Source organism: Oncorhynchus masou, chromosome 1 (assembly GCF_036934945.1).
Source record: "Oncorhynchus masou masou isolate Uvic2021 chromosome 1, UVic_Omas_1.1, whole genome shotgun sequence".
NCBI classification, from domain to species: Eukaryota; Metazoa; Chordata; class Actinopteri; order Salmoniformes; family Salmonidae; genus Oncorhynchus; species Oncorhynchus masou.
The window spans coordinates 24,057,226-24,079,482 of NC_088212.1; the positions used below are offsets into that span (position 1 = coordinate 24,057,226).

The 22,257-nt window shown below is 41.0% G+C and overlaps 2 protein-coding genes across 7 annotated transcripts; both read left to right on the forward strand.

The window, feature by feature from the left end:
* The first annotated feature begins 4,135 nt into the window (after positions 1 to 4,135).
* On the forward strand, positions 4,136 to 8,087 carry LOC135539730 (protein SET-like). The gene is made up of 8 exons (XM_064965804.1): positions 4,136 to 4,432; positions 5,533 to 5,590; positions 5,683 to 5,825; positions 5,920 to 6,023; positions 6,130 to 6,243; positions 6,518 to 6,688; positions 7,029 to 7,166; positions 7,257 to 8,087. The coding sequence occupies exons 1-8, from the start codon at positions 4,360 to 4,362 to the stop codon at positions 7,275 to 7,277; spliced, it is 822 nt and encodes a 273-aa protein (XP_064821876.1). The 5' UTR covers positions 4,136 to 4,359; the 3' UTR covers positions 7,278 to 8,087.
* A 98-nt stretch (positions 8,088 to 8,185) lies between these two features.
* On the forward strand, positions 8,186 to 19,524 carry LOC135539692 (outer dense fiber protein 2-like). Of its 6 annotated transcripts, XM_064965778.1 has the most exons (19): positions 8,186 to 9,747; positions 10,179 to 10,243; positions 10,373 to 10,498; positions 10,730 to 10,843; positions 11,922 to 12,106; positions 12,293 to 12,422; positions 12,509 to 12,640; positions 12,758 to 12,832; positions 12,983 to 13,054; positions 13,364 to 13,480; positions 13,813 to 13,983; positions 15,901 to 16,010; positions 16,773 to 16,908; positions 17,046 to 17,156; positions 17,306 to 17,569; positions 17,664 to 17,764; positions 17,897 to 18,059; positions 18,192 to 18,317; positions 19,237 to 19,524. In XM_064965778.1, exons 1-19 carry the CDS (start codon positions 9,651 to 9,653, stop codon positions 19,405 to 19,407), a joined length of 2,466 nt encoding a protein of 821 aa, XP_064821850.1. In that variant the 5' UTR covers positions 8,186 to 9,650; the 3' UTR covers positions 19,408 to 19,524. The 6 variants fall into 6 exon arrangements, with proteins under 6 accessions (XP_064821850.1, XP_064821818.1, XP_064821809.1 ...); XM_064965746.1 differs by having other exon boundaries at positions 8,186 to 9,751; positions 10,373 to 10,843; XM_064965737.1 differs by having other exon boundaries at positions 10,373 to 10,843.
* Positions 19,525 to 22,257: the final 2,733 nt, after the last annotated feature.

Here is a 22,257-nt window from a genome sequence, read left to right on the forward strand (position 1 = left end):
AAAAGAAAATTACAGAAATTGTTAATATAACATTTCACTTTTTTTTAGATTGTTTTTTTTTACTATTTTGAAGTTTTCTTAATTATATGTATTCATCATGTCTAAATGTCCGTATATGCATTGATGATACTCAGAAACATGTATTTACCACATCAAAATATCAATATTTTACATTATTTTAGAAATGAAGGTTCACATATGGGAAAATCATCAATATCAATTGTAATTTAACACAACTTTTCCTCAGGAATATGTACCGTGATGGTAATGACTTAGCATTGTCGTAAATGTCCTCTGGTTTGATGAAACAAAAATAAAATTGTTTGGCCATAATGACCATTGTTATGTCTGGAAGAAAAAGGGTGACGCTTGCAAGCCGAAGAACACCATCCCAACCATAAAGCATGGGGATGGCAGCATCTTGTTGTGTGGGTGCTTTGCTGCAGGAGGTACTGGTGCACTTCACAAAATAGATGGCATCATGATGCAGGAACATTATGTGGATATATTGAAGCAACATCTCAAGACATCAGTCAGGAAGTTAAAGCTTGGTCGCAAATGGATCTTCCAAATGGACAATGACCCCAAGCATACTTCCAAAGTTGTGGCAAAATGGCTTAAGGACAACAAAGTCAAGGTATTGGAGTGGCCATCACAAAGCCCTGACCTCAATCATATAGAAAATATGTGGGCAGAACTGAAAAAGCATGTGTGAGCAAGGAGGCCTATAAACCTGACTCAGTTACAGCATCTCTGTCAGGAGGAATGGGCCAAAATTCACCCAACTTATTGTGGAAAGCTTGTGGAAGGCTACCCGAAACGTTTGACCCAAGTTAAAACAATTTAAAGGCAATGCTACCAAATACTAATTGAGTGTATGTAAACTTCTCACCCACTGGGAATGTGCTGAAAGAAATAACAGCAGAAATAAATCATTCTCTCTACTATTATTCTGACATTTCACATTCTTAAAATAAAGTGGTGATCCTAACTGACCTAAAACAGGGACTTTTTACCAGGATTAAATGTCAGGAATTGTGTAAAACTGAGTTTAAATGTATTTGGCTAAGGTGTATGTAAACTTTTAACTTCAACTGTTGAACACGCCATTCAGAACCTCAAAAAACAAAGATACATGCCTCAATAACTTAAGCAACTTTTAGACCATTTTGGGATTCAATGTATTAAGCAGAAATACATGTAAAGTTTGGAAACACTGGTTGACCTTAAACAAATTATTGTTCACTGGCTGCTGCCTATTGATTCAGACTCATGAGACAGGTGTGTGCTTACTCAAGATTAGGTTTTGCCCTTAACGCACTCTTTTGCTAACAAGAGAGCAGATTTCCTCCCAGACTGCGCCATCAAGCATCATATGCCATTTTGTCACTGGATGATGCTCAGGGACAAGCCCAAGAACATTCTCTCTGGTTGGTACAACACAATGTCCTCTCTCATTGGCCAAAATAATTAGTTGGCTCCCACAAAACTTGACAAGAGCGCATCTCTCTGCATCAACGTCTTGTATAATACCCGGGTAAGGGTCTTCATCATATTTCACAACACACCACTTTCAAATCAGTCCCTCATGTATGTCTGCAATGGGCTGTATTGAGCTAGGAGATGGCTGTGGTGCTGTGCAGGTGGAAGTGGAAGGGTGTGCTTTGTCTGCTTCTGATTATTAAATTATTACGGTCTATGAGCCAAAACAATCACATAGGTGTGGAGTCATTTGAGGGGCATATAGGTCATCATTCTGAAGCTGTAAGACTTTGGGTGAGTGTGCTGATGTGGTCCTTGACAGGTAATGACTCCATAACCACTATTTTCTGGATAGTTGATCATCTGATTCTTTGGTTTATTTTCTATGGCCTCCTTTTTTTTTTTTTTTTCTCGCTGGAAAAGTTGTGAGATGGATTTCAGTTTACCACTTTATTTTCTCTTGAGGTATCTTTTTTTTGTTTCTTAAAAGATAATCCTGGTATCTTAAAGGATCTTGTTTGATTTTGTTAATATACACTACATGACCCAAAGTATGTGGACACCTGCTCTTCAAACATTTAATTCCGAAATCATGGGCATTAAAATGGAGTTGGTCGCCCCTTTACTGTTATAACAGCCTCCCTTATTCTTGTAAGGCTTTCCACTAGATGTTGGAACATTGCTGCATGGACTTTCCTCCATTCAGCCACAAGAGCATTAGAGAGGTTGGGTACTGATGTTGGGCGATTATGCCTGGCTCGCAGTCTGCGGTCCAATTCATCCCAAAGGTGTTCAATGGGGTTGCTGTCAGGGTTCTTTGCAAGTCAGTCAAGTTCTTCCACCCCGATCTCGACAAACCATTTCTGTGTGTCATTGTGTCCTGTAACGTTAAGGTTTCCCTTCACTGGAACTAAGGGGCGTAGCCCGAATCATGAAAAACGGCGCTAGACCATTATTCCTCCTACATCAAACTTTACAGTTGGCTCTATGCATTTGGGCAGGTAGCGTTCTCATGGCATCCACCAAACTCAGATTCGCCCGTCGGACTGCCAGATGATGAAGCGTGATTCATCACTCCAGAGAACGCTTCAGAGTCCAATGGCAGCTAGCTTTACGGTACTCCAGCAGACACTTGTCATTGCGAATGGTGATCTTATGCTTGTGTGCGGCTGTTCTGCCATGGAAACCCATTTCATGAAGCTCCCGACGAACAGTTATTGTGCTGACCTTGCTTCCAGAGGCAGTTTGGAACTTGGTAGTGAGTATCGCAACCGAAACACGATTTTTACACGCTTCAGCACTCAGTGGTCCCATTCTGTGAGCTTGTGTGGTCTATCACATGGCGACTGAGCCATTGTTGCTCCTAGATGTTTCCACTTCATAATAACAGCAATTACAGTTGACCAGGGGGCAGCTCTAGCAGGGCAGAAATTTGATGAACTGACTTGTTGGAACGGTGGCATCCTATAAGGGTACCAGTTGAAAGTCACTGAGCACTTCAGTACGGGCCATTCTACTGCCAATTTTGTCTACTGAGATTGCATGGCTGTGTGCTCGATTTGATACACCTTTCAGCAACGGGTGTTGGTGAAATAGCCGAATCCACTAATTTGAAGGGGTGTCCACATACTTTTGCATATATACTGTATGTCCTTGTCCTCTCCTTGGTTGATTTAGGAAGCATCTTATAGAAAAATAAAATATTATACAATTAAAGTCAGTAACCATAGTAAGTCACATAAATAGACATCAAAATCCCTCAATCAACGTAACATAATACAAAATGTAATGGTCTTATTTAGCAAAGACGTATTCAATTTCAACTTAACCATGATCATATGTGTAGTTTGGGTGTCTTTTCAGGTCTTACTGTAAGTAAAAATGCATGAACTAATACATTTTGTCATTACCATCACATTCTGTCCTTACCATCACAGTTCATTATGTGGTGGTAATGACCTGTGGTGGGAATTACATTTGTACAGTATTTGGTTATAAATAGCTGGGATTCTAGCATTCTAACTCCAGTTGAACTGCTAGCATACAATGTATCCTATATACACATAATTAAAACATAATTTAAAAAATGTAACATAATTTGATTCAATTATATCCTATTTCGTAATGTGAGTCTCCCTCCATGACATCCATGTTCTCCACTGTCGCTATTCATATCCATGGTAACCAAGTACACAAACGTTTGAAAAAACATTATTATCATGTAATTTGCTTGTCGTGGTGGTAGTGACACAATGATGCAGTGATGTAAACTATTTCATATTTTCCTTTTAGGCCTATTTAAAAAAAAAACACATTACCAATGACACCAAGATTTTTGCAGGGGTTATATGTACGTTGTTTTTAAACTATATGTCCACATAACCTGAAACAAATACATTTCCCTTTGCAGTACGGTAGGAGGGCAAATGCGACGACAAAATAAATAGACCTATTTAAAAGTGAAAAGTGAAACTGTTAGCTGTGATAATTTTAATGTAGGTGATTATGTAAATTCATTCAACATTTTACAAAGACGTTGTTGATATCAAATCCCGCCTTTTCGAAGTTAATCTCACCTATGAGAAAGCAACACTAGAACCCAGCATGCAGACTTGTTCTCGAGAGGCGGAGCCCAATCGGTTCCATTTGCTGAGGCGCGTTCGTAATGAAAGGGAGCGCGTGAGCGGGCTAGAGCTTCTTGGTGGAGTGTCTAAATGTGCTTGACTTCCTCGCATTATATTGTGTGGAGGAGCGCTGCACACGTTGTTATAGCACACCGACATCGTACTTAGAAATACTAATCTCCTGTTCGGGGAGAATACAAAATCAAATTCAGTATTCTTTCCCGAAGTCTGTTATTCACAGCTTGCGAAAAAAATGTCGGCACCAGCGGCAAAAGTGAGTAAAAAGGAGCTGAACTCAAACCATGACGGAGCGGACGAGACCTCCGGTAAGGAATGGCGGCCTCCAGTTCACCGCCATTTTCACTTCCTTTATTAGTTCTACTAGAATCTACTACTTTAAAGTAAAATACTTCACAAACCGTAATTTGTCGTCTTGTGGGCTTTTCACTATGAATCTGGACGGTTTTGGGTGCAGTCAGTATTGTCTGTTTTGAGTGCGTAGTTAGTTATGTCTCTAGCTGTTAACGCTACTACGTTAGACCGGTGATGGAGGCCATGTTACCTAGCTAGCAACATAACTAATTGTCTATTCAATGAATGTCCTGTTAAGTATTTTCGTTCTCAAGTCTAGTCGTTGCTACTATAAATACAATTGCAAAACATTTGTTTATAATAGACTGTATTTGCAGTTGACTGAGGATTAATGTGTTTTCTATGTTGAATGAAATAACGGTGGCCTAGTGTTACTTTGTTGTTGTGCATATCCGCCATGATGAAGCTAGCTAGTCTGCGAATGTGAAATTGGCAACATGGCTAACGGTAGTTAGCTACCATATAGTGAACCACAGTTTTCGAGAAGTAGCCCATTGGAAGAGTTTAACGGATGTAACAATGGAGGGTTATTTGTCTAACTTGGTCATAGTCTCGATACAATGCGCACTTACCTAACTATTAGACAGTGTTGGGGAAGGAGGCAGATAGTGTAGTGTGCGGGGTCCCACATTTAAACCACGCGGCCATCCTCACTGTAGCCAGCAGGAAACGCCGTTTGCAAGCTGCTATAAAATCGCTAGTTACAGAAAGGTGCTGCTAAAATTCATGCATTGCAATTAACTTGTTGGTTAAGATTTGTCATATTTCCGCAAAATGTTCACCCCTTTTCAGATTGCAAATCGTTAGTGATTAGCTCATGCAACCTTTTGCAATGATTTTCCATCAATGGTCCTGAGAGCAGCAGCTTGTTGAGGGTCAATTTCAAAACCATTAGCTCGTAACTTTGTTACAGTTAAGTTGCATATTTAATTCTTTGTTGGTAATGCGCAGGAAGTTGGTAGATACTCTTTAATTTTGACGTCTATTGAACACCAATGCACTGCACCGATCGTCTCCAATATTTTCTGACATTATTGCATTTTTTTCCTAATAGAAAAAGAGCAACAGGAAGCTATTGAACACATCGACGAAGTTCAAAACGAAATTGACAGGTAAGCCAGTCAAGTTAAAATGTGTATGTATCAGAAAAACTAAAGTGTTTAACTGTGATAATGGTGCTTGATGTGCAATCTCTTTTCTCCAGACTGAATGAGCAAGCAAGTGAGGAGATATTGAAAGTAGAACAGAAATACAATAAACTCCGTCAGCCGTTCTTTCAGAAGAGATCAGAACTGATTGCTAAAATCCCCAACTTCTGGGTCACCACATTCGTCAACCATCCACAAGGTGAGCTTCAGCACATCCCTTTGGGCTCTCACAGGATTTTACCACTGGAACCAAGAATATTCAGATTCTGACTTTTTCTTGTTTGTTCCTGCAGTTTCTGCTCTTCTTGGGGAGGAAGATGAGGAGGCACTTCACTATCTGACCAGGGTGGAGGTTACAGAGTTTGAAGATATCAAATCGGGCTACAGAATAGATTTTGTAAGTGATAATGATTGCCATCATATAGCATTCACAGGATATTGTATTAATGTCTGGACTTTATAGCGTACCTTAAAATGTACTCAATTAAATTGATGTGTTCCAGTATTACGATGAAAATCCATACTTTGAAAACAAAGTCCTTTCCAAAGAGTTCCATCTGAACGAGAGTGGAGACCCATCCTCAAAGTCGACAGAAATCAAATGGAAATCAGGAAAGGTATTTCACGTTAGTATTTTCAAATGCTTGGTAATACTGCAGTCTAATGCATGGCATTTGGCAGAAACCAGTGCGTCACTTTCTTTAAAAAGTCTGTTCAACATAATGGCAAAACACTACTTGAATGTTGTATGTACCTTAGTGATCGGAGCCTTTTGGTTTTCATGCCAGGTAGTTGTCAGTATTTCATTTGTTTTGCTATGCAATCAAACTTGTTGCTTTAAAACAAACAAAAACAAGCTGGTTTGTAATTCCTGTGATGTTGTTTCTGAAGGACCTGACAAAGCGCTCCAGCCAGACACAGAACAAAGCCGGCAAGAAGAGGCAACATGAAGAGCCAGAGAGCTTCTTCACCTGGTTCACTGATCACTCAGATGCTGGGGCAGATGAGCTGGGAGAGGTTATCAAGGATGACATCTGGCCAAACCCCCTGCAGTACTACCTGGTGAGTGGTCTCCACAGCCTAACACCTCTTATCAATGTTCTCTTTACTTTGAATGGGACTTCTATGCCTGTTGTGCTACCTACTGTATTGTTAATTCTTTGGATGTGTCATTTTGATTGTTTAGTAGTGTTAATGTGTTTTTTGTTTTTATTTCACTTTGACCTGTGTTGTTGGAGCTCTGAGTTTAAGATTGCCACTGTACCCTGTAATTACAACAGCAACCCTGTACATGTGACTATTTAACGTCTAATCAATTGTCTGTAAATGTCACCCAGGAGATGTAAGTCTGCTATGTAGACAAAGGATGTCTAGTTAAAAGGTTGGCTAATTTGATTTGCAGGTTCCTGACATGGATGATGAGGAGGGTGAAGGTGAAGATGATGATGATGATGAGGAAGGCCTTGAGGACATTGATGAGGAGGGTGATGAAGATGATGGGGAGGAAGATGAAGAGGAGGATGACGGAGATGATGGGGAGGTATGCCCTAACTAATTAATTCGCTCAATTCACTATATTCAATAGTGAAATTCGTTTGCACAGTATTGATTTTTCTTTCCTTTTGTTTAGGATGATGGAGAAGATGACTAAACCGGAAAGTTAAATAATCTACCAATACCCTTTGCTACCCCCCCCACACACACACACACACACATTTGGTTATCCACCCATATTTAGGAGAAAGATTTTTTTACTTTTATTTTGTGCTTCATTTCCTCATTCTGAAGCCTCTCCTGTCTGTGCCATGTTTCATTTGTCTCCTCTAAAACCAATGTCAAATTCTTGCCTTTGAATTGTCAAACACAATAATTCCCACATTCATCTAGGGGGGGAACTACTAGAATAAGCATGCCATCTTGTAGTTAAATGAATGGCAATTTCTATAAATTGTTCTTCCTGTTAACGGTTGTGCGATTTAAATTAACAAAAGCCATGGTGCATCGACTTGGCACTAGTGGACCCCTCCAGTTTTTATACTTTTGTTCAGTTGGGAGTAGATCCCTAAAAAAAATCCCCCTATGTGGTTAAGTCAACAGATAAAGTACTAGCTCATTCCTATCAGTTCTTGCAATGTTTGTGGTCTATGCTGGGGTAGGGCAGAGAGACATCTTAGAGTGTTGGGGAGGGTGGGAATTTTGAGGCCATTACTATGTTTTTTTTTGTTTTTTTTTTTCATTTGTATTGTTTTACAGACATCCGTGAGATTTGAAATTACATTTTTAATAAACAAAACAAAACGTTAAAAAAAATGCTTGTAAATTTGGGCCCCCACTGCTTTATGGAAAATGACCTTGTTATCTCATGGAATTTGCATCTAATCACCATTTTATTTTCTGCTGGGGAAAAAATGTTTTAAACTTAGTGTACAAGTTTCTTTGTTAAAATAAAACTTAATGTGTACACGAATGTTTCATCGAACCAACCGTAGTTCAATTAGTTATCTAGAGCCTGAAGCTACATGATAAATGTCTGTCTGGCTGTTACATCTAGAATTGTGGTATGCTCGCAGTTTTGGAATGGTATGTTGAACTGTCAGTAACAGTATCGATCTCAAAGGTGCTTACTTTGTGTATTACAATCAAAGGAAATACCACATGCTGTATTGCTTTTTGTTTATTATGAAATGCAAAAGTAGTTTTTACAGCCAGGTATAATTTGTAGCTTTGAATGCAGCAGATGTCAACTTCTGAATGATTTCGGAGTCAGTAGTGTTGATGCAAATTTTTCTTGTAACAATCGGTTAGTGACCAAGGCCACAAATGTCTCCTCCGATTCCTCAAATTCCCCTTTGATCAAAGTCTTTGGCCATTCAATGGGTTGAAAAGCCCAACCTGTTGGGGGAATTACATTATTACAAGACAGCATAAGGTAGTCATTTGATTTTGCAATTGTTGCCTGAGGTTAGAATAGACCCACTTGCCAGACATGTTTGGTTAATGGATGAGACACGCAATCAAAATATATAATTCCCAACCCACCAAGGTGTGCGTTACATCGCGGACATGTAGCCACTGTCCAGGCATATCCAGGATACCAGGTGAAATGTTTGTCCGCAGGCCAGTGCTTGACAACGTCTGCCTTTCTGAAAGTCATGACTTCAAACTGGTAGCCCTGTGGGTTTTCGAACCGCTGGACGGGCACTCTTCTTTCTCCAACAACCGTATCATTTCTATAAGAGAGCGCAAGTCGACTGTGGATAAAGTTGGCATCTTTCTCAAAAGCCAATTCATGTCCACAGGACCTGCAGAGTAATAAGTCACCGACTTCTTCGCCAACACAGGATTCGACGAGTTTAAAGTCGCACAGAAATGCAGTGAAAAACATAAGTGTTTGTAGCCGAATTCCCCACAGCTGTCTCACTCTGGCCGCCATTGTTGGCAACAATGTTGCAACTCGAATCGCATATTTATACTTGTGTATCATTATTGTATGTGTGCAAATATATTGTACACCTAGATGCGAGTTCGGAAGAAACACAAGAGTAGTCGGAAATGGCGCTTCCTTACAGCCGATTCATATATTTATAGACATCTCAAATTTGATTCGTTCGAAAACCTCCCACATTAACTGGAAAACCACGTAATGTTTACAAGGACCGGCGTCAATATTGAATGAATCCCTTATCGCTTTGCGCCGTCTACAGGTAGGGGGTGGCATTTCAAGGAAATACTACGTGTTGAGTGTCATATTCATGTGTAAACATACTGAATTATAATTGGATGCATTTTACCGCCATATCATACTGTGCTATGATTGGTTAAGACCACCCAAATGGTTAGGTCATGGTCCGTTTCATCCTGGTTGGAGATACGTGAACATGTCAGTTATAGCTAGCTAATAAAGAGCTACGTTAAGAAATATCCTGTAGTACTGCATTTTCTTATTTTGTACAAAGTGTGCAAACAAGACATTGAGGACGTCCTGTTACTACTGGCAACGTAAACTCGAACGTGGGTTCAACGAATGTTCTCCAATCGCAGACGGGTGTCGTTACAAATCGGTTATGAACGAGCCAATTGCGTACGAGATGACCGGATCGTGTCCCGTCAGCAGAGATTCAGTAGGTAAACAAAAGTTTGTACGGGCTTCAGTAAGCTGTAGAGCACGTTTATGAATAAGGAACATCTTACATGGTTTAGGTTAGCTTGCTGGTCAGGCATTTTGTGATCTCGTGAACTAGACATTTCAATTAACAATTTTGACAGTAAAATAAAAAGTGAACATTTTTCAAATACATGTATATTTAAATGGGTAGTTGCTGGTCGGAGCTAATCGTGAACATGAAGCCTTTACTGTTATTGTGGTTCACTGAGTAAACTGAACTTGACTATATGGAATTGAGTTTACTCGGCTTATTGTCTCTGGTGTATGACTTTCTGACAGCTAGAGCAAATTCTGTTCTATCATGTGCTCCAATTTCTAGATGAACTGATTATTGGTAAATAATGAAAACGCGTGATTCTTCCCCACCATTGCACGTTCACGTGCCAGAGACCACACCTGTACATGTACACCTGAAGAGGAGTCAGAAGAGCTGGACTGCAAAGACCCCACAGGTTAGTAAATGTTTAGTCAATGAAGTGATCCACTTACAACCTTCGAAATAAAGTAGGCCTACAGCAGAAATAGGCCTCCCTTGACTGCCTCAACAGTTGCATGTCAGTCAACCACTGCTCTCTTTGCAGATGAAGATTAAAGAGGTGCAAATCAAAGGGGATATTGGGGACCTGTGTGCCAGAGCGAGGTCCCGGGCCCCCTGGGTGCCGGCCCCAGGAAGAACCTCCACTCGGGATGACGCATACAAGTGGGAGGTCCTGGAACTGTTTGCTCCTCACAGATACATTTTCATCCAATACTATGGACGTTCCTTACGTTTTTACATTGACAAAGATCCATTATTTCTCACTTCCCACAGATATAATATCCTACATGTTATCATTCGATATACTACCAATGTTGATTTTCATGTCTCTCAGGGGCCTTCATACTGTCTGGATATCAAACCTGTATCACATGCTAAGCCTTCCCTGTCCCCACTGCAGTTGACTGACCTGTCTGATGAGGATAAACAAGAGCAGAGGATGCATAGCCAGTGTAACAAATATAGGAGGAAGATTGATGGACTCATGATGGATGTTGGGTCTCCAAAGAATTACGTATGTACAGTGCCTTCAGAAAGAATTCATACCCCATGACTTCTTTCACATTTTGTTGTTACAGGCAGAATAAATAAAAAATTAAATCATTTTTTCTCTCACCCATCTACATACAATGTCTCATAATGACAAAGTGAAAGCAAGTTTTGTGACATTTTTGCAAATATATTGAAAATTAAATACAGAAGTATCTAATTTACATAAGTATTCACACCACCAAGTACATACTTTGTAGAAGCACCTTTAGTGCTGATTACAACTGTGAGTCTGTGTGGCCACACACACCTCCAACTCAATCATCAAGTTTGCAGACCGCACAACAGTAGTAGGCCTTAGTAGCAACAATGATGAGCCAGCCTACAGCGAGGAGGTGAGGGCCCTGGAAGAGTGGTGACAGGAAAATAACCTCTCACTCAGCATCAACAAAACAAAGGAGCTAATTGTGGACTTCAGGAAACCGCAGAGGGAACACCCCACTATCCACATCGACAGGACCGCAGTGGAGAAGGTGGAAAGCTTCCAGTTCCTCGGCGTACACATCACTGACGATCTGAAATGGTCCACCCACACAGACAGTGTGGTGAAGAAGGAGCAACAGTGCCTCAATTTCTCTTGGCCCCTAAAACCCTCTAACTTTTACAGATGCACAATTGAGAGCATCTTGTCGTGCTGTATCACTGCCTGGTACGGCAACTGCACTGCCCGCAACCGCAGGGCTTTCCCGAGGGTGGTGAGGTCTGCCCAACCCATCACCGGGGGTAAGGTGCTGTATCAGCACCATGGACAGAGCATGCCGCGGAGTGTGTGTGTTTGTGTGTAGGGGGCTATTTGTGGGGCAGCAGCGTACCCTAGTGTTTAAAACTTTGGACTAGTAACCGACTAGCAAGCTACCTGCCCTCCTGAACACCTACAGCACCCGATGTCACGGGAAGGCCAAAAATATGTACTGCTTCATTACAATACAGAGCCACGATCTCACTGGAATTCAGTAATATCATGTTCATCCCTCTTGTTTGTTGCATAATTGTGTCCAGTAAACAAAGATGTGTGTGTGTTTCTGTCTGCTTTTGTTGGTCAGGTGAAGCTGTGGAAGAAGGAGCGTATGATGGAGCACCAGTCAAAGTGTCTGAGCGCATGCCAGCGTGTCATCGACGAGCAGGAGGAGGAGCTGCTGGATGCCAACAAAGAGCTGGACCTCAGAGAACGAGAGAAGATCTCCATCCAACACTCCCTAAGGAAGAGGGGCGAAGCAGGCTACAACAGGTGTGGACTCCACCTGTAATATCATAAGGACATTTAGTCATCAAGCATAGGATTATCAATATTAGATTGAGTAGCCAATAGAATAGAATGAAAATACATCTGAACTATTTAATGTTTACAAGACAACTTAAAAATGTGTGAGGCAGTTTAGGAACAGCATGGTTTTAAACTTTCCATTCTGTGCAGTGTTCATTCGGGGACTCTACACGGGGAAAGACACATGCTACTGAGGAAGCTGGTAGAAGTGGAGTTTGACGGGGTGGCAGTGGTCACACAGTTGACAGCATTGAATGAGTCCATGGGTGGTGTGAAAAAGGTGAATTTGATACAAGTGACCCTGTTAAATATTAAATATGGGCTTTAAAAAAAAAGTTATTTAAGACTGTCCTTTCTCCTTGCTAGGAAAAGCGGTTGTCCAAGGCGGACGCTGCCCTGCTTGGTAGGCAGCAGGAGTTGCTGACAAAGAAGATAGAAACATTTGAAAGCACAAACCGCACTCTCCAAGAACTCCTCAGGGAATGCCATGAGCGAGAGGTACTCTCCCCAATACATTGACTTGCTCAGACTGATGAGGACAGTGGCTTTGAAAAAATATCTAAAATGACAATTAGAATTGTGGTCTTATATTTTTGTTGATGTATTTATTGATAGATCGAATCATTGAGGACGTCAGAGCAAAGGCGAGGACTACTGAAGAGACTGGCGGACATAGAAGCAGAAAAAATTGTGTGTATGCATCCATGTTCCTGTGTTTATCACCATGTGCTTTTATCTGTTACATTTCCCTTTTATATTGGTTTCCTTTCACTCTGTGTGGTGCATATCCATGGTCATAGATGACATTAAGAATGTTGTTTCTGTTTTTCTGGCTTTCAGCATCTTGCTACAAAACTCAACAACAAAGAGAAGGAAGCCACCCAGCTTGCAGTACGTTTGGATTCTGAAAAGGTACATCATTGTCTCTACTTCTCTAGATTCTCATTCGTTTGCATTTGATGTGGAGCGAGATCATAAAGATCATTATTTATTTATAGAAATATAAAAAAATATACATCAAATTGGTGGATACTTATTTTTGTTCTATTTCAGTCATGTACAAGTGTGTAATTTTTACCTGTATGTAAATGAAAAATGCTCTGGGATTTGAAACAGCAACCTTTTGGTTAATGGCGCAACGCTCTAACCACTAGGCTACCTGCCACCAGTGCTCACAAATAGCATCTTATTAATATTCATCATTCCATATCCTCCATACAGGACATTGTGAAGACCACAGGAGAGCTGTCTAAAGTTCTGGAGTCAACCTGCAGCCAGCTTATGGTTCAGTTACGCAGCAAAGAGACTGAAAATGACCGCCAGGCCGGCCGGAGCAAAGTGGGTACCAAGGTTTATAGGCCACAGAATTAATAGAGTCTGTTATTTTTTTGGTCCTTGGGGGCAATTCAAGGAGTTGGTCTGATGATGCACTCTGATGTCATCGGCCTCCCCCTTGCTTGCCAAAACAATAGAGGAGCAATTGAAGACACTTGTGCCATGTCAGAGGACACCTGGACCACCTATTGAGCCATTTGTTAAGTAAATCCGGTGATAAATGAGGTTCTAGGGAGGCTGGAGTGGGTCTTTAAAGTATAGACTCTAGAACATCTGACCACAACAATCGTCTATCTCCATTGCTTCCTCTTATCTCCCTTCTTTGTGTGGAGTAGGAGATGGAGCAGACCCAGGAGCAGCAGAAGGAGAAGATACAGGCCCTGCTGGAGCAGCTGAAGCGACAGAGTAAAGAGGACAAAGAGAGTCTGAAGCTGGCCAACCAGAGGCAGAGGGCAGAGCACAGTGAGGATTCAGCCAGACATCTCTCTGCACAGCTGCTGGAGAAGGTCAGACACTCACTGTCCTCAGGCTGCTCTCATGGGTTGACACGTGGTGTTGGGTGAATATTATTAAATGGGAAGAGTACATGTATACTTACAAGCAATCTAAGCGGACCCGGTTCAACTTAGTCCCCTCTGAAACTTGTGACACTTCAGTTTTAGTTTCTTATAATCTCCTTATATAAAAATAGCATAAAAGTTAAAATGATTGAGTGACAGGTTGGTGCGAAATCTGTATCACCGCTGCGCTGTATCAGCACCATGGACAGAGCATGCCGCGGAGTGTGTGTGTTTGTGTGTACGGCAGCGTACCCTTGTGTTTAAAACTTTGGACTAGTAACCGAATGGTTGCAAGATCGAATCCCCGAGCTGACAAGGTACAAATCTGTTGTTCTGCCCCTGAACAAGGCAGTTAACCCACTGTTCCTAGGCTGTCATTGAATATAAGAATTTGTTCTTAACTGACTTGCCCAGTGAAATAAAGGTCAAATAAAAATAGAAAGCCACTGGGCAGTTAGGTAGGCTATGACTGCTCATCTGTGGTAGGCTACGTGAATAACATGGCAGGCAATGTGAATAAACTGATATGCCTCCCCCTGGAGTATTGGATTTTGATTTATAAGGAGTTTACAGTTGTTTACAGTTGAAGTTGCTTCACTCAACTCTGGCTCACTCACCCCACTACAGAGTTTAGTTAGCTTCTTAGCTAGCTGCAAAAACCATTATTAGCCTATTTAGCTCTAACCAGCTAATCTGCCACGATGGATATCAGAAATCATACCACTGAGACCGCTGCCAAGACCAGCAGTGATGATGCTGATAGAGCGCAAATGAGATTTTGCGCGAACATGTCACTTCTTGGTCAAAAGCACTCAAATGTCTCGGTATTTGAACTTTTATGTTTATTGTGGTTTTAGCAAAATTCAATATAATTCCAATGCAAGAACCCAACCCTGCGTATAAATACATATTGATATGTTTCATCATAGAAATAGATAACCATAGAAATAGAATGTAGGCTTTATTGGTAGGCTATTGCTTTTCATGGTTCTAAATGGAAATGTACGTATTGAAAACATGTTTGTAGTAGGCTGGCATTGCTTAATTGATTATGTGGTTGGGTCGAATTTGATCCACAGAAGTGTATTGTGCCATATTGCAACCTGTTACTGAACGCATGAGGTGCATGATTTTCCATGTTTTTAGCTGGCCTATTTATTGGCAAGACAGCTGTGCAGGGCTGCATCTCATTGTAGTAGGCTGTAGGCTATTTGCTTTCACCTTTTGTTTACGGCTTCTTGTTTTTTTTTACTACTTTTTTTAAATGTAACTTTCCTAAATATAGATTGTGTCATGCCTTTATCAATCTAATATTTAGTTTCTAGGCCTATAGCAGGCTACCACTGTTTTGTTCTGTTCCCATTCACTCGTTCGCATTCACAGTTGTCAGTATTCTAAGCAAAACTGCTATTCAGTATTTTTGTTTTGCATGAATAACTAGGCTACTACTTTCAGCATTTAGTTTGCATTATTTTGGTAAGACAGCTGTGTGTACGGCGGCATTCACATAGGCTGTTTGTAATAGGTGAATTACCTTATCTATCTTGTAGCCTATATCTATTGCCAAATAGGCATTGCTTTAGTGTATAGGGCGCTATCCATTGTGCTGATACAGCGCAGCGGAGATTGGCACGAAATCTGTAGCCAATCTGTCTCTTCAAAAGCACTCAATGGTCTCCGAGTCTCTCCATTTGTACTTTGTTTAGAGTGATATAAGTAGAATTCAATGTAATTATAATGCATGAACCCTGTTAAATTGTACCCTCTCATTGATTTCAACCGCCCCCTTAGTTACTTTATCTTTGGCGCCGGGTCTGGGCCCAAGAGTCACACTTCCCTATGTATTTGTGTGCCATAATTCAGGAGACTGAGTTGGCAGAGGCCCTTACCTCAGCTGAGAGCTGGTGTACCCGCCACTCTAAAGAGGTGACTGTTAAGAGCCAGCTTGAAGTGGAAATCGCTGTTCTCAAGAAGTGAGTAATTGTGACTGTTTGTTATGAAGGGTTCAACAACTTTCACTCTGTTTTTTTTTTAATTTTTAATTTCACCTTTATTTAACCAGGTAGGCAATTTGAGAACAAGTTCTCATTTACAGTTGCGACCTGGCCAAGATAAAGCAAAGCAGTTCGACACATACAACGACACAGAGTTACACATGGAGTAAAACAAACAAACAGTCAATAATACAGTATAAACAAGTCTATATACGATGTGAGCAAATGAGGTGAGATAAGGGAGGTAAAGGCAACAACAACAAAAAAGCCATGGAGGCAAAGTAAATACAATATAGCAAGTAAAACACTGGAATGGTAGATTTGCAGTAGAAGAAAGTGCAAAGAAGAAATACAAATAATTGGGTGCAAAGGAGCAAAATAAATAAATAAAATGTAAAAAATACAGTAGGGAAAGAGGTAGTTGTTTGGGCTAAATTATAGGTGGGCTATGTACAGGTGCAGTAATCTGTGAGCTGCTCTGACAGTTGGTGCTTAAAGCTAGTGAGGGAGATAAGTGTTTCCAGTTTCAGAGATTTTTGTAGTTCGTTCCAGTCATTGGCAGCAGAGAACTGGAAGGAGAGGCGGCCAAAGAAAGAATTGGTTTTGGGGGTGACCAGAGAGATGTAACGGTTTGTCTTTGGCAAATGATCTTGTAAAAAAGTTGTCTAAAACCTTTTAAGTGTTTCTCATTTCTTCTTTTCTGATATCTTCATTATGTGCTCTGCTGTCTTATCTGTGCAGCCAGGTGAGTGAGCTGACTGCACAGATCCACACTGTGGAAGAGAAAGGCCATCCAGAGAGGGAGGGGCTCCTGGACCAACTGCACCGCCTCACCTCTGACAACTCCTCCAACAAACTACAGAACCAGAAACTGAAGGTAAACATCTGTTTTTCTTCACTACAGTCATTGAGTGTAATACACTGTAGAATATTAGACATAGTAAGGGTTGAATAAGGGTTTTATAACTTTTCATGTCTGGAGAGTTGTTTAGTTATTTGCAACTTCTTCTTAAGATCACCCTGTCTGCTGCAGAGGAGAACCTGATGCAGTCCCAGTCTGAAGCCCAGCAGCTGAAGAGTTCAGTCAAGAAGCTAGAGAGCCAGGTGGAAAACTATAAGCGCAAGGTACAGTTGATCAGCATACCAGAGTGTGGGCTGTACTTCAACCTTATGTGAAGCTAAGGTGTTATAATCCAGCAAAAGATACTGTACATGCTTCATGCTATCCAGTCTGTAGCATAGATTTTGAATATATAAGTGACCATGTGCTGCAGGTTCGGAGGGCTCGATTAGAGTCAGAGGAGTACTGCTTAAAGCTGGAGATCTCTGAGAAACATGCACAAGCTATGAAGGCTGACCTGGAGAGAGAGATTGAGCAGGTCAGGAGGCAGCTGCTGGGCCGTCTGAAAGAGCTGGAGCCTCTGCCTGAGATGCTGAAGCGTTCTGAGCTGCAGTTGAGAGTGGCCCAGGAAGAGACACAGACTCAGGAGAGGAGAAACACTGAGCAAAACAATGCCCTGTCTGAACTCAGACACAAGGTATGCACACATAGTGTAAATGGACAGTTGTCTGTTCACAAATTGATTTGGATCTGTGTTTGAATAAGAAGGGTGTCTGTGTGTCTCTGTGTAGGTGGAACAACAGGGATGTTGGGTGGAGACTTTTCAAGAGAATAATTTTCTTCTGGTGGAGGAGCACAACAATCTGCAGCAGAAGATGGACATTATAGAGAGGTAAATCATATCAATACCCGAGAGGGAGATCGCCTATTTGGTGACCCTATGGACAATGATCACACTCAGGTCCACAAGACATCCTTACATGTTTCTGCTGGTCAATGTCTGAACTGTTCCTTTCCTCCCCAGGAAACTGGAGGGGGCAAACTTGCAGAACAGAGATATGGTCCATGAAATCGGCAAGCGGGAGGAGACCATCCATAGCACCCAGAAACAGCTGGAGGAGCGGGCCCGGGAGTGCAGCATCCTCTCCACGCAGCTGGAGCAGGCCTTCAAGGATGGTCAGAGAGAGGTCTGTCTTACTCCTGAATATCACTTAAATACCTCTGCAGTCTTTCTGTTTCAGCCTCAAGATTATTTAGTTTTTACCGGTTTGTTAATGTTATTCTGAGTGTCAACTTGATCATTTTGGTTGGACTTTTAGGCGGATCAGAGCCTGGAGCGGGCTTTATTCAAAGAGAGGTCCATCCAGACCAAGGCTCTGGACCTGGAGAGCCAACTGGGCCTCAGAAAGACAGAGCTCAGTCAGTTACGAAGGAGCAAAGAGGATGTGAGTGAGACATTTTAACCCAACGACCTAGTTTTATAGAGTTATCTATGTGTTATACATTATACATCCAATATATTTTTAAATATTTGTTCTAACTTCCCAATCAATTGCAAGGGACAGGAATACTGTGTAGCTCTATCCTTGAGCTGTTCTTGTCTATTAATGTTCTGTATTATGTCATGTTTCATGTTTTGTGTGGAAAGTTGCTGCTGCTATAAAGTGGTGGAAAAAGTACCCAATTGTCATACTTGAGTAAAAGTAAAGATACCTTTTAATAGAAAATGACTCAAGTAAAAGTGAAAGTCACCCAGTAAAATACTACTTGTATAAAAGTATTTGGTTTTAAATATACTTAAGTATCAAAAGTAAATGTTATTGCTAAAATTTACTCAAGTATCAAAGTATAAATCCTTTCAAATTAAGCAAACCAGTCGGCACTGTTTTCTGATTTGTATTTATTTACGGAGAGCCAGGGGTACGCTCCAATACAGACATATTTACAAATGAAGCATTTGTGTTTAGTGACTCCACCAGATCAGAGAAAGTAAGGATGACCAGGGATGTTGTTTTGATAAGTGTGTGAATTTGACCAGCAAAGCATTCAAAATTTAACTTTTGGGTGTCATGGAAAATATATGGAGTAAAAAGTACATTATCTTATTTAGGAATGTAGTGAAGCAGGCAAAAATATAAATAGTAAAGTACAGATACCCCCAAAAACTACTTAAGTAGTACTTTTAAAGTATTTTTACTTAAGTACTTTACAACACTGCTGCTATCGCAAAAGCTAATGGGGATCCTAATAAAATACCCCAAAATACTGTATATCTATACAAACTTCAAAATCTGAACACCATAATAAGGTATGATGTTAACTGTGTCAAACTTAATTAATATGTGTCTGTTTTTTTCTTTGCAGATGGAGCTACGATTCCAGAATCAGTTGAAGAACATGAAGGAGAGACTGGAACAATCTGACTCTACCAATCGCAGCCTGCAGAATTATGTTCAGTTTCTCAAAGCTTCATATAGAAATGTGTTTGGTGACTCTGTGCTATCAAGCTCTCTACACACACACTTACCAATCTGATTTAATAGTGTTCGCCTTATATTGTATGAGTTGTGTACCAATGATCTATTTGTTATTTTCAGTATTAATGTACTGTATACTGTTAATCAAAACTATGATAAAATCTTAAAATGAAAATGGACTGTCAGACATGTTTCACTCTTTCACAAACGACAAACTCACATGTATGAAAAACAAAATATTTATCCAGTGTTTTTCCACAGTATTTCCATAGATACATGTAATTTAATTGTATCCATTATGAGGTCAATGTAGCTTTGTAACTGTTTGGTCCCTTGACGCAGAACCATTGTTGTATCTGAACTCGAAATAGACGGAAATTGTGCACTTTGGAGTTTTACTTTAGGCGGCACCGTATGCAGCAAGCCCATTAAGCAAGCCGCTGACAAGTTAATCACGGCATCACAGATTTCTCAGTGTCGAATGTGTGTTTATTTACACGCCGACATGTCTGTTGAACGTTTACGATGGGATACATTGGAGGCCTTGAAAAACCTCATCAAAAGAAAGACCGAAATATAACCCAGATTGGCACGAAATGGGGGAGGTAATGAACGTGACCACTACCTAGCATTCTTGCTACTGGTTCACAGTTATTGTAAAAAGTTGTGTTTTTACTAAAACAACATTAGTATAGTTGGCTCATGAGTAGTCTGATTAATCTGGCTGTAATACACAATTAATTGCTATATACAGTACCAGTCAAATTTTTTGGACACCTACTCATCCCAGGGTTTTACTTTATTTGTACTATTTTCTACATTGTAGAATAATTGTGAAGACATCACAACTATGAAATAACACACATGGAATCATGTAGTAACCAAAAAAGAAGAAATCAAAATTATTGTATTTTATAGTTGAGATTCTTCAAAGTAGCCAAACTTTGCCTTGATAGCTTTGCACACTCTTGGCATTCTCTCAACCAGCTTCATGGGGTAGTAATCTGGAATGCATTTAAATTAACAGGTGTGCCTTGTTAAAAGTTCATTTGTGTAATTTCTTAACTTAATGCGAGCCAATCATTTGTGTTGTGACAAGGTAGGGGTGGTTTACAGAAGATAGCCCTATTTGGTAACAGACCAAGTCCACATTATGGCAAGAACAACTTAAATAAGCAAAGAGAAATGACAGTCCAGCATTACTTTAAGACATGGTCAGTCAATCCGGAACATTTCAAGACTTGCTTGGGCCAAGAAAAACGAGCAATGGAAATTAGACCGTGGAAATCTGTCCTTTGAGTCCAAATTTGAGATTTTTGGTTCCAACCGCCTTGTCTTTGTCAGGCAGAGTAGGTGTACGGATGATCTCTGCGCTTTGTGGAAAATGGCGCCGATAGATAGGGCAGCCGTGCTTCTAGCCCCAAGGCAACTTTGCAGTATTTCGTTTTTTATGTGTTTTTTCTTACATTATTAGCCTATAAATGTTTTTGTGTTATTACATACAGCAGGGAAGAACTTTCGGATATCAGCGTGGCGGTAATTCACCAGCATTACAACCAGGAATACGACTATCTTACGTTTTCCGACTTAGGAGGCGCACACACCACGCACCGCTTCCGTGTATAATACTTGCTGATGTTCAAATAAATCAAAGTTTATTTGTCACGTGCGCCGAATACAACAGGTTTAGTAGACCTTACAGTGAAATGCTTACTTACAGGCTCTAACCAATGGTGCGGGGAAAAAATGTGTGTGTGTGTAGGTAAGTAAAGAAATAAAACAACAGTAAAAAGACATTTGAAAAAAGAGTAGCAAGGCTATATACAGACACCTGTTAGTCAGGCTTATTGAGGTAGTATGTACATGTAGGTATTGTTAAAGTGACTATGCATATATGATGAACAGAGAGTAGCAGAAGCGTACAAAGAGGGGTTGGCGGGTGGCGGGACACAATGCAGATAGCCCGGTTAGCCAATGTGCGGAAGCACTGGTTGGTCGGGCCAATTTAGGTAGTATGTACATGAATGTATAGTTAAATTGACTATGCATATAAGATAAACAGAATAGCAGCAGCATAAAAGGGTGGGGGCACATAATACAAATAGTCCGGGTAACCATTTTGTTACCTGTTCAGGAGTCTTATGGCTTGGGGGTAAAAACTGTTGAGAAGCCTTTTTGTCCAAAACTTGGCACTCCGGTACCGCTTGCCATGCGGTAGTAGAGAGAACTGTCTATGACTGGGGTGGCTGGGATCTTTGGCAATTCTTAGGCCTTCCTCTGACAGCGCCTGGTGTAGAGGTCCTGGATGGCAGGCAGCTTTGCCCCAGTGATGTACTGGGCCGTACGCACTACCCTCTGAAGTGGTTTGCAGTCGGAGGCCGAGCAAATGCCGTACCAGGCAGTGATGCAACCGGTTAGGATGCTCTCGATGTTGCAGCTGCAGAACCTTTTGATGATCTCAGGACACATGCCAAATCTTTTTAGTTTCCTGAGGGGGAATAGACTTTGTCGTGCCCTCTTCACGACTATCTTGGTGTGTTTGGACCAATCTAGTTTGTTGTTGATGTGGACACCAAGGAATTTGAAGCTCTCAACCTGCTCCACTACAGCCACGTTGATGAGAATTGGGGTGTGCTCGGTGCTCCTTTTCCTGTAGTCCACAATCATCTCCTTAGTCTTGGCTTCGTTGAGGGATAGGTTGTTACTCTGGCACCACCCGGCCAGGTCTCTGACCTCCTCCCTACCGTTGTTGTCGGTGATCAGGCCTACCACTGTTGTGTCGTCAGCAAACTTAATGATGGTGTTGGAGTCGTGCCTGGCCATGCAGTTGTGGGTGAACAGTGAGTACAGGAGGGGACTGGATAAGTAGATGAGTTCAGGCCAAGGATTTCCTTCCAGAGAGACATCA